The sequence below is a fragment of the Ptychodera flava genome, chromosome 17 (assembly GCF_041260155.1).
Source record: "Ptychodera flava strain L36383 chromosome 17, AS_Pfla_20210202, whole genome shotgun sequence".
Classification (NCBI taxonomy): Eukaryota; Metazoa; Hemichordata; class Enteropneusta; family Ptychoderidae; genus Ptychodera; species Ptychodera flava.
In genome coordinates, this window is record NC_091944.1 from 22,612,990 (window position 1) to 22,625,007 (window position 12,018).

The window sequence follows — 12,018 nt, forward strand, 5'->3', positions numbered from 1 at the left end:
ATTTTGCGGTACCCTTCAAAACATGACTGTTACAGCTGTAGATTCCCAATATTTTTTCTGTTAAAAGCCTATTTCATATTTCTGACATGTCCCTGTACCAAATAAAATAGATTTAATAGCAAAAACGGCCAGATTTTTTGTGTCAAGCTAAAAAAATGGTAGAATTTGGTTTTAGCTATGACTGCAATTTTCAATGTAAACTTTGGGGTATGGGGTAAATTTTGGTTATATATCTTAATAACTACACAAGATATTGCATGTTACAATATGTCATTTCAAAGACTAGTAAATTATCTTTCTAATAATTCCTAACAAGCCAGGTTATATTCAAAAACAAGCTCAGCAGATAACTTATAGGAAGACAGTTTTAACAAAAATGCATGCAAATCTGCAACACTGTTATTTTGCGGTACCCTTCAAAATATGACTGTTACAGCTGTAGATTCCCAATATTTTTTCTGTTAAAAGTCTATTTCATATTTCTGACATGTCCTTGTACCAAATAAAATAGATTAAATAGCAAAAACGGCCAGATTTTTTGTGTCAAGCTAAAAAATATGGTAGAATTTGGTTTTAGCTATGACTGAAATTTTCAATGTAAACTTTGGGGTAAGGGGTAAGTTTTGGTCATATATCATGAAAACTATAGAAGATATTGCATGTTACAATATGTCATTCTAAAGATTAGTGAATTATCTTTCTAATGATACCTAACAAGCCAGGTTATATCCAAAAACAAGCTCAGCAGATAACTTATAAGAAGACAGTTTTAACAAAAATGCATGCAAATCTGCAACACTGTTATTTTGCGGTACCCTTCAAAATATGACTGTTACAGCTGTAGATTCCCAATATTTTTTCTGTTAAAAGTCTATTTCATATTTCTGACATGTTCCTGTATCAAATAAAACAGATTTCAGACAAAGCAATGCATATTTTATTATGCCTAGCTAAAAAATTGGTAGAATTTGAGTTTTACTGTAATTTGCAATATTAAATTTTGGGGTAAGGGGTAAGTTTTGGTTATATTTGACAAAAACTGTAGAAGATATTGCATAGTGCAATATGTCATCTTAAAGAGGAATAAATTCCCTTTCTAATGATACCAAACAAGTGAGGTTTAGTTAAAAAATGAGCTCAGCACATGACTTACAAGAAGACAGATTTGACGAAAATGCATTTGGCTTAGAAAATCGTGATTTTGCGGTACCCTTCAAAACATGACCATAACAGCTATTGCGTCCCTATATTTTTCCTGTTAAAATTCCATTTCGTATTCTAGGGATCCCAAGGGTTCTGAAAAATACAGGTTTGTTATCCTGTGGGGGGGGGGTGCACGTAGACCCCCTCTAGCCACCGGACTATTAGGGTCACATCGAATGTCGCTGTAATAGGGTTTAGGTAGCACGCATTTCATAATTTAAATCCTAAACTTTTGCTGAAAATTTCCTCAAGGAAAGATTCGATCAGTCTTTTTCCAACTCAGGAATAAAAATCAGGGGTCAGCATGTAAATTGTTGCACTAGTGAAACAAAGTACCCAACCTATTCTGACATTTGAAATTCAAAATGGCCGTCATTCCTATGTTCACACTACGGAGAAAAATTAAATTTTCAATTTTTCACAAAACTAAGACAAGTGAAGACAGTCCCTTCTCCAAGAGCTTCAAAATGAACTCCCACTAGCTGTAGATCAGAAAAGGTGAAGAAAAATTTGCGAGTCTGAATGTCTGTCCCTGCATACATTCTTACCTTCAAGTGAATGAAACAAAGGTTAACAATGATGATCTCTTTGCAGGGTTACTTCTTGATGGAGGCTGGTGACACCATGTATGATTTCTACACCGAAGTCTTTGAGAAGCTGAGATTGCAAGAACACTGGCAGGACGTGACCTACCTCAATCTAGCCTTGCAGGAAGCACTGCAGGCACACCATGCCGAGGACATTGACAGGTGACTTGTCATACGTTCACGTTCTCTCTCTTACAGGGACAAAGTCGACCATTTTTCATTAATATTTGTTTGATGCGAGATACTACTTATATTGTTTGACATGTTGAAAGATACTGAATGAATGGGTGATCATGCATGTATTCGACCCCGGTTTTAGACAAATTAAATGAAACCATCGCCAAAAATGAATTAATGATCATGATCAATAATTCATTTTTGCGATGGTTTCATGTATCATGTCTAAAATCGGGGTCGAATATAGGCATGGTCACCCATTCATTCAGTATCTTTCAACATGTCAAACACTATAAGTATTATCTCGTATCGAACAAAATCCATGAAAAATGGCCGACTTTGTCCCTTTAACTGGGTGCCTTCATCTTGTGTCCAACGCAAGCCCTGTACTCCAACTTCCCTGTATAGAAGTCTACCTTCCCATTTCACCCTTTCAGCACCCCCTTCCCAGTATGACGTAGAATTTCACATAGCCTTGGAGTACACACCAGCTCTTTTTTACTTGACCTGCGTATCTTTAAGATGGAGGTCAAGCCCCAAAATTTACTATTCTTCAGATTTTTTTTGGCAAGGCTACAGACACGGCAAGTGAATTTTTTTCAAATTTTTTTTTACCAACCAGCAAAATCTCTCAAGAGTTACATTGTTACAGATGACACGGAGTCTAGATAAACTGTCCAAAATAGTAAAGGAATTACAAACACAGGCAGTGTTGACAGAGCAAAATCGGAACATTTCCACATACATGCTCCCAGAAATAACCCCCAAAACATAAAGATATGCACAACGCCTGTCAGCACTAAAATACTTGCAATTGTATATTTCTGCAATTTGCAAAAAAAATAAAAAATAAAAGTATCCAAATTGGCTTAAGTAGAAGCGGCGATTCTGAGAAACTTTATTTCTTTATTCTTTCTACTCTTCTTTAGCTCTACTTCGCAGTTAATGAACTGATTGTGAGACAGTTGTTTATGCTATATTTCAGGTTGAGAGTATCGGTGGAACCAGTCGGTAGGACAGGCAGACTACTGATAAATGCTTTGGATGGTTTAACATTACACTACAAGGTACTGATCAAAGATTTCATAATTTATGTATTCACTGTGATAGAGATTAGAATTCATGTCTGCTATCTCTGTGACAGAGGTTGTTTTAACTCAGTAGAGTTTTAACTTGGTAGGCTTGTCGTCTTAAGGTATCACATGTCTTGAAAGTGAAGACTCAAAAACTTTTGCTCAAACTTTCCTCAATGATACTTTCAATCATTCTCTTACCATATCAATGATAAAAATCAGGGGTCACTGTGCAAAGTTTGGTACTAGAAAAACTAATCACCTAACATTTAGCAATATTTGAAATTCAAAATGGCCGTCATCCCTGTGTTAACTCTAAATTTTTTTTATTTTCGAAAAACTATGACATTGAAAATGTTTTGTATTCTGAGAGCTTTAAAATGAACCCCTACAAGTGGAAGATCAGACAAGAATTGTGAAAAATTTAGATTCCAAATATCTGTCTCTGAGGCAGATTCTACATTAAGGGACATTTACTTTTTCACATAAAGGGCTCTAATCTAGTATGCTGACTTTGCAAGACTAACTCAACAAACTGTCTTCTATTTTCCCACCTACTATTGTCCTGTACCTCATTAAGCTGACTACACTCCTGAGTTTGATGATAATGGTTTCATACTGTTTCTGTCATGGTGTGTCAGAATGTAATTTTTAAGTCCCTTTGCAGCAAAAGCAATAAAGGCATTGTTTTTTCCACCCTGATTCAAGGTTCCATGGCCCATAGATGTTGTGTTGAATGACAGATGTCAGCGGATTTACAATGAAATTTTCTCTCTGCTATTACAAGTGAAGAGAGCTAAGTACTGCCTTGACCAGCTCAGATTTACAGGTGAGATTTAGATTGCTGTGGGTACTGGTCAGTGAAATTAATCTCATTACAATTCTTGTCAAGGAGTATTTCCATATAAAAATTACAAAGCAAACAATGTCCATTATGATACTGGCAATCAGAGTGTGATGAAATTTGCCAGTGTACAATTCTGCCAGAGGAATACTTCCAAATGAAAATTACCAAGTGAATGATATATTGTTTAAGGCGGTCCATGTCAAAAATTAACTGAACAGTTGAATTCAAATACGCAACTCAGCTTTGATTCTTTGTGAAAAAAAGGGGTGAGTTGTGTAGGACTACCGAGTGTTTGGTTTTGACTGGTGACAATAAACTTGTTCATCCTGGTCAAACAGAACTATATTTCATGCCAGCAAATGCCCACAGGATACAAAAGTAAGCTACTTATTCCATTTCATGTACTTCAATATTGAACCTGAACTGTCCAGTTATAATTTGGTTTGCCTCAAATATATTTATCAAGCATAAATGCCACATGATTTCATAACATTGACTGCAGACAACTATTTTTCTAGAGTAGCTCTTTTTTTAAACACATGTATTTCTGTACCCCTGCATTAGCCATTACTACTGGTAGTTCTTATATTTCTTTGTCTCTTTCCTTTGCTTGCTTAGATCTTCTGAGTACCCTGCATGCGGAGCCTACGCCAACACAGTCAGCCAACGCACACCGTGTCCAGCTGTTGAGAGTTCATCTCATGCACTTTGTGAATGTCCTTCACAATTACATCATGACAAGGGTGAATAGGGCTGAGTCTCTCGGTCACACCAAATCACCTCCTAGTTTTTGTACAGTCCTATTCTTTTAAGCACTGTGGTCAGATATCATTACTGTGAAACAGGGGTGTTAGTCTGGAACTTCAGAAGTACGTCCCTCAGAATGGGGGAGGTAACTGAAGAATCTGTCCTCATAGTATAATTTAGATTAGATTTCTGTCTGGTCACCGCCCACATCACTTTGAGACCTGTCTTTTTATATTCTCTTTGGTGTGTGCAATAAATCTACGCGATGGTTTTCCCAAATAGAGGACAAATATACCGTACAACCAAAATTATTCACAATATCGTATCAGTAAAATATGTGGAGCTGCTTTTCTCTTCTCACCCATAAATATGCTAATAAGGAGGAGAGGGTAAAATGTAATCTGTATTCTCGTAGCAAAGTGGTAAATGCAGAAAGAAGAAAGAATATTGAATCTCTTCTCACCCACAAAAAGCGGCAGTGGCTAGGTACTGGACTCACTATCAAAGGATGGTGAGTTTGAGACCCAGTAAGTCTAGAGTAATGGACTCACTGTCATGGTATGGTGACTTTCAGAGTCTAGCATGGTGTTTTGCCCCTTAGCAAGGCACTTTACTCCCCATTGCTCCACTGGGTAGTGGGTTATGGGTACCTCATCCTGTAATTGGGTTCGTCTGTTGGATGGGTGATAAAAAAAGAGAAGAGAAAAGAATCACCGCATCGAATGTCAATTTCAAGAAATGAATCTTTTTCAGGTCTGTCAGATGCAAGTGTGGTGAAGTTCATTTTTTTATCAATGAGTGAATGAATCAGTTAATGAGTGTGTATTTTGTGATGCAGATTCTACACAGCACTGGCCTGGAGTTCCAACAGCAGCTGACCACTGCCACGGACCTGAACCAGGTGATCGAGGTCCACAACAACTACATCAAGACCATCTACGAACGCTGCCTGGTCAACCGAAAGATGGGTTACGTCAGGGAGGCCATCATTAAGGTCTTGAATCTGACACTGAACTGTCAGAAGAGATGGGACGCTGGTGTCAATGCCATCACGTAGGTGTATATTACCTCATCACCATGGTTACAAAGGTGTATATTGCCCTATCACCATTGTAACATCATGTTGTTTTGATGACCTTCCTGAAATAAGTTGACCAATTGTTCTGTAGAGGTCAGAAAAAAGTAATGACAGCTCCCTTACCACCTGTTAACCTCCTGATATTTCAAAAAGTTGGGGAATAAAAAACTGAAAATCTCTAATTACAGTTTACTGTATGTTGGACTTTCACTGAGAACTTCCAATGTACTTCTGTAAACAGAAGGGATAACTTTGATTTTGTTTAGCCTTTGAAGGGAAAGAGGCTATCTTCTGCTCAGCAGATCTTATTAGCTATGTGTATATCAAGTTCAAAGACACCATGATGTCTAGCTCTTATCTATGGAGGGTAATCTTGACAACTTTTGTCACTTTTTGAATTTTTAGAGAGCAGTCTTTGGAGAGCATGGAGGAAGAGTTCAAAAAATGTAATTACTTTCTGTCCAAGCTGTTTGCCAACGCCGTCAAGAGGGGTGCCTTTCCGCATTGTAAGTCCAGTAAATTATGCGCAGAGTTGTACCGAATTTGAGTCAATTGTTTATCTGCTTGAAGTGTTGACTTCCTAGCTGTGAAATATGTAACCATCATATTATCTTGAAGCATCCATCTTTTTATTGTACTCAACTGATAATTGGCAGTCAACAAGAACCCATTTATTACTATGATAAATTCACTTGATATACTCAATTACGCTGGATTTCTGATTTAGAAATGTTAACACACACAAACCTATCAACTGACATATTGACATATCTTGAAGAGATTCTTGTAGGTTAGAGCAGCTGTTCATCATGTTAAATGTCTTACACACATATTTCCGACAGATTTTTGAAATACTTTGTTTCAGTTGCCCATAAAGTTGTTTCCGACAAATTTATGTACAATTTTGCCTATCTTATACAAGCTAATTTTTTTTTTCTTCCCCAGTGGAAATGCTGGCCCAGTCCTTGCTGAGTACTGCGGAGAATGAAGATGCCTATAAGCAGAAATGAGATACGAGAACCATCATTAATGGTTGGCTTTACCATATGCTACTTTAACCCTTCCACCCCTATCAGCCAATACAGAGGTCCAGCATTTCTGTAGAAAACACAATAGGGTTTTGATCAATATTTGATGGTGAAAGAGATGAATGAGGTGAACTTGTCCTTGGACTGTACATGTCTTTGTCACAAGGTCTTAACATTCAACATACACACTTTTTAGTGTCACCTTTGGGACAGAATGTATGGCTGGGTCAAAGTTCACATTTCTGCCTCTGTCTGTAGCGTGTATGGACTTATTTTGATACTTTTTCGAAAAAAAATTAAGTGTTCTCTGTCCTGTCTTTTTAAAAGTTGGAAATTAAACAGCAAATTACTGCCATTTTGAATTTCTAATATCAGTAAATTAAAGGTAGCTTGCTACTGTTTTCAAAAAAATCTGCACCTTGAGCCCGCATTGTTGTTCTTGATGTACAAGAATGTTTACAGTTTCCTTGAGCACACTAAGATCAAATTTGGAGGTACGGGTATATCACTATAAAGCTGAGTTAATAAACCAAGTTGGCCGGAATATGGCAAAAACTGATCAGTAATATCTGAGATACTGAGATATCTTTTACGTGTGAAAGCATAACTTATGGAAAGTTCATTCATATAGGTGATTAATATGCAGTGAATATTTACAAATTTTCATCTTGTGCGTGCCACACTGTGAATGTACAAGCATGTAGCACCTGTTAAAGGCCTTCCTATACATGCAAAGTGTAGGTGGCTGTTTCAGGTTTACTGAAATTTCCAGTTTTGAAAAGATAAACTGAAGGTTCTCGAGACCTTGTAATCAGAAAGAAGCTACAGACAGTGAAATTGAAGCACATTCCCTCCACTTGAAGCACACCCCCTCAACAAAAAAGCACAGTATCTCCACTAGCAGCACAGTCCCTCCACTAGCAGCACAGTCCCTCCACTAGAAGCACAGTCTCTCCACTAGCAGCACAGTCCCTCCACTAGCAGCACAGTCCCTCCACTAGAAGCAGTGTCTCTCCACTCAGAGAGTGTGTGTGAAGGCTCTGCATCATTTGCTGAAAACAGCACCTCTCTAAAACCATTCTCTACAGAAGTGAACAGAGCTACCTCCAGTTCTGTTTGAGCCTAAAATTATGCAGTGCTTTTTGAAAAGTAAGGGCTATTGAATAGTGTGTTTGGATTTACTGTAATTTTGTAGCTTGCAATGACATTGGCCTTTCTGTAGTATCCTTAAAATGTATACTTTGACCAAGACATTTTATTTTTATATAATGGGACTATTCATATTATATAAAGAATAATTTTTTCATTAATGGAAATGTTTGTGCTTGTAGTCATTTTTTGAGGAAAATCCAGTCTGTTGTTCTCCTCCAAAACAAGCTAAATTTTTGTTTTATTTTTCAATCTTCTCAAATGCGTTCTCATAGCATCAAAGAACTAACTGTTACTCAGACCACAGGGTTTTTGTCTTTTGGAAAGACAGCTCCCATTTATTTTCACAATATTTTGGGTTGTTCTCCTCAGTGTATGTGCAGCGAGTGACTCCCTAGTGCAGGCTGAAATGCCCTGTATTATAATAGTTCAGAAACACCGCCAGTATGTGTGTTTTCTGGATTGTGTTTTCGGTGCAATGAAATTTGTAATTGAAAGCCGTGCCCATCACAGGGACAATGTTGACGAGCCAAAGACGTGACTTAGTGCATTTTTCACTGAAGAGAAATCCAAAGCAGCTGGTACCTGTCTTGTAGAGAGATCATACAAAAAAAACCCCATACGATATTACTATTGCAGATGCCGCCTCTTTGTAGCCCTGAGCTATTTATGTAGACCAGTAAAGTCATTGACGTTCTAACCTCTTGACCTTCATATAATTGGCTGGTTCTTATGCTTTCTATGCCTTTTGTGTCTGATTTGAAAGTTCTCACGATGTCAAGGAAACACTTCTTTGTATATTTTTATTTTAGTGCAACAGGCACTTTGTCTTTTGTTGTTTCTGTAGTTGCAGAGAGAATGACAGCCCTTGAAATCACTATGGACAGATAATCAGAAAGCTTCCGGTAATCCTCACTTAGTAGTTATGCAGTCTGTGCTTTCACATGAAGAAATAATGGCAAGATTACATATTGGTTGGCAAAGAAAGCATTTTGCATCAATCATGAGTGAGAGGGGAGTCATTTAGGGTAGAGTGCTACCCTGAGGCATCACACCCGACCACTATCATTGTTATGAAATCGTGAACAACATCTCCACATTAGGTATTACTCTATGTCTGTGTTCTATGACACCACAATGCGGTTTTGTAACCCTGACATCCTGAACCCCCAAAAGGTGAAATCCTTTGAAAACATCATGGCCATTTTCCGCTGGCTTGTAATCAAAACACTGGGCTGACTGTGGCGTGTCCGCAGAGGGACATTAACGACAACTACATGCATAGATTGATGCGCACCTAACAACAATATCACGACAAAAATAAATTGCTCCTAACATCTTATCTTCAAAGTTGCGGCCCTGGAAGTCCAACGTATCCATTGTTGTAGATCAGTATTGTTCAATGACAATGAATGTCACAGGTGATCGTCAATGCAGAAGGCATGTCAACACACGAATGACCTTGAAGATGAAATTGAATAGTCTCTGGCTCTTACATTATTTCTGCCAACAATATTTTGTCCTTGACAGTTAAAAAACTTTGAAGTGGTGCAGGAGAGGGAAAACCATGTAGAATGGTTTAAAGTAGAATGCGAGGCATTTTGTTCTAATATTCTCTTAAAGTTCGTAGCGCAGCATGAAATTATGTTTAGGCTATATAAAGAATATTCTTCGTTTGCCGTACTTGGAGTTTTGAAAAATCTACCAGACAGCAAGGAAAAAAACAAACAAAAAACACAAGTGTATTAACATAAGCTCAGTTTTTATTTGTTTTGTCGGAAATATAATATTTTTATTTGTAATAGTGTTAACATTGTGTTTGTTTTCTTAATTTTCTCGGAAAAACTATCAGCACGCGGAAGGCAAACAAAAAAATTTATTTAATGCGCCTTACCACATTTTACCAATCATCCTCTCTAGCTGAGTGGAAGTTTGCCATGCGTGTCTGTGCCTGTGTTCGTATTTTTTGTGTGTGTACAAACCTACGTTACACCACTTTAAACAACAGTTTCTGCGTAAAACTATGATGTAATATGTACAATATTTGTATCCCTTTTTATTTACATATTTGTTATGGACTTTTATTTACTGCGGTCTATACTGTCTTGGCTGTCGCTTGTAATATGCAATGCACGCAATGAATAGGTGAGATTATAGTATAATAACGCGAAATATGGACGGCTTTGGAAGCAGGTCCCACACTTTCCGTTCACAACATATTTCCACTTTATGTGTAAAGGTCATGTGAACTCGGGGGGGGGGGGGGGGGGGCTCAGAGCTTGCAGTCATCAAAGTAGCCGCAACAGTTTTCACTTTGGTTTGTATCATTCTTTGAGGTTTGAACAATAGTCCTTGGTTACGCGACCGAGGGTACGTGAGAGGTCAAACTTAAACGTAGTGTCATCATAGACTTGTAAATTTGCCCCCAAAGGCTTGGCAAGTCAATGTCCAATGGTTGTAATGGATATCAGAGGATGGACAGTTGAGAAAGAAATGCAGCTATCTGCCCCCCCCCCCCCCACCTGTGAAATTGTTTCCTCAATGCTTCAGGTGACCATTAGGGTAGTGACCGTGACCTTTAGCCCACTGCCCCTTAAACTAGAATCAACCCAACCAAGGGGTTTCACTTCGTTTGTTCAATAACTTTCTTGTAGACTAAGCAAATCAGAAGGAAACCCCAAAACAAATAAATGGTCTCTTCAAATTCCCTGAGACTTGTAAAACCGAATGTAATCAATGTACTACTTGACTAGAGGCAAGTGCTCTGCTCCCCCTCTCTCTCTCTCTCTCTCTCTCTCTCTCTCTCTCTCTCAGTTCCTTTCAATCCTTATGGACCATTTGGTATTAGCTGCAACTCTCCATCGCACCGGCCTATCCATCGCCATCACCCTACTATGGGTCACCTAAAGTCAAATGCGTCATCTTTTATAGGTCTTTCAGCACTTTTGCTCTCCATGTTCGACAAAGTATGACTGTATGACTACTTGTATTATTGAACAAAAATGATAATGCTATCCCAAATTTCAGCTGTTATCCGTTTTAATAAAGTGAAAGTCAAACAGAGATCGACTCCTCGGGCATTTCCGACCGGACAATGTCAACTCTCTGTAAAACTGGCAGCCACGGTACCGACTAGTAGCGGTGAAAGTCCCGTTCGGAAAATCCAATACCAGTGATAGTTTAAACATAGCTTTGACAAGTTCAATTAAGGCTTTGAGCAGATATTTACGGATATTTGTCACCCGTGAGGAAAGTTAGCTTTGCAAACAGTAACTTTTAAGCGATAAGAAGGGGTTCTTAACGTGTTGAATTGATTTGTAAGCGCTTTAAAAAGTTTCCAAGATCATCACAAGTTGCGTTGCTATCCCTTCAGTCTGTTTGCAGCAGACTTATTGGCTCCTCATGTAAAACTTCCCTTTTTGTCAATAACATGTACTATTTGATTTATCCAACTTACTACGCGTTACACAGGTGCTCGTCTCATTGCAAAGTCCTCGGTCTGAATGTAACGGTTCGAATTTACTGATTCTCAATAAACGTGCAAATTGAAATCATAAAGTTCGGTTTTACAGTTGGTATACTCGCCTCCCCAATCCCTTCATTCCTTCACTTAACATGGTAAACCGACCTTTATGATTTACATGGTATGTTTATGAGCGTGGAACTCGGTCTCCGGTACAACTTGTATGTATTTGTTCGGGCAGAGAGTTAGTTTAGGCAAGTTTAGGCAGAGCGTGCGTGTGGCTTTCATTTTACTGTTTTTAATTATTTGTTGCGTTATTTCAAACAAGCAACATCTTCATCTTTCACTGAGCTCTATTGATATTTACTCTATGTACGTGTTCGTAAACAACCAACCAAATAAGCATAAACAAACAGCAAAAAAATATCGAAGAATGAGTTCCCTGCGGTTTATTGAGTATAAATGAATTCGAATAGTGTCTTAGCAGTGAGTCGAGCACCCGTGCACGTTAAACCAAATTTCTGACAGGGGACTCGGATGCAACCACCAACCGTACTGACGAAATGGGTTTGCGGCAGTTTTTATACCTCTAGTAGGCCTAACCTTCCATCGCATCAAATGAAATTCATTGATGGATTTTAAATTTGTTGTCTTTGATCCTGATCC

At 38.2% G+C, this 12,018-nt stretch overlaps 1 protein-coding gene across 1 annotated transcript in view; it reads left to right on the forward strand.

The window, feature by feature from the left end:
• The window catches only part of LOC139115806 (gamma-tubulin complex component 5-like), a 36,816-nt gene extending 28,464 nt beyond the window's left edge, over nucleotides 1-8,352 (forward strand). The window contains exons 15-21 of the mRNA XM_070678174.1: nucleotides 1,798-1,952; nucleotides 2,953-3,034; nucleotides 3,749-3,869; nucleotides 4,506-4,630; nucleotides 5,473-5,687; nucleotides 6,118-6,218; nucleotides 6,658-8,352. Of these exons, the coding sequence (XP_070534275.1) occupies nucleotides 1,798-1,952; nucleotides 2,953-3,034; nucleotides 3,749-3,869; nucleotides 4,506-4,630; nucleotides 5,473-5,687; nucleotides 6,118-6,218; nucleotides 6,658-6,722 (864 nt within the window). The 3' untranslated portion in view covers nucleotides 6,723-8,352. The remainder of the gene's footprint in view (nucleotides 1-1,797; nucleotides 1,953-2,952; nucleotides 3,035-3,748; nucleotides 3,870-4,505; nucleotides 4,631-5,472; nucleotides 5,688-6,117; nucleotides 6,219-6,657) is intronic.
• The last annotated feature ends 3,666 nt before the right edge of the window (nucleotides 8,353-12,018 follow it).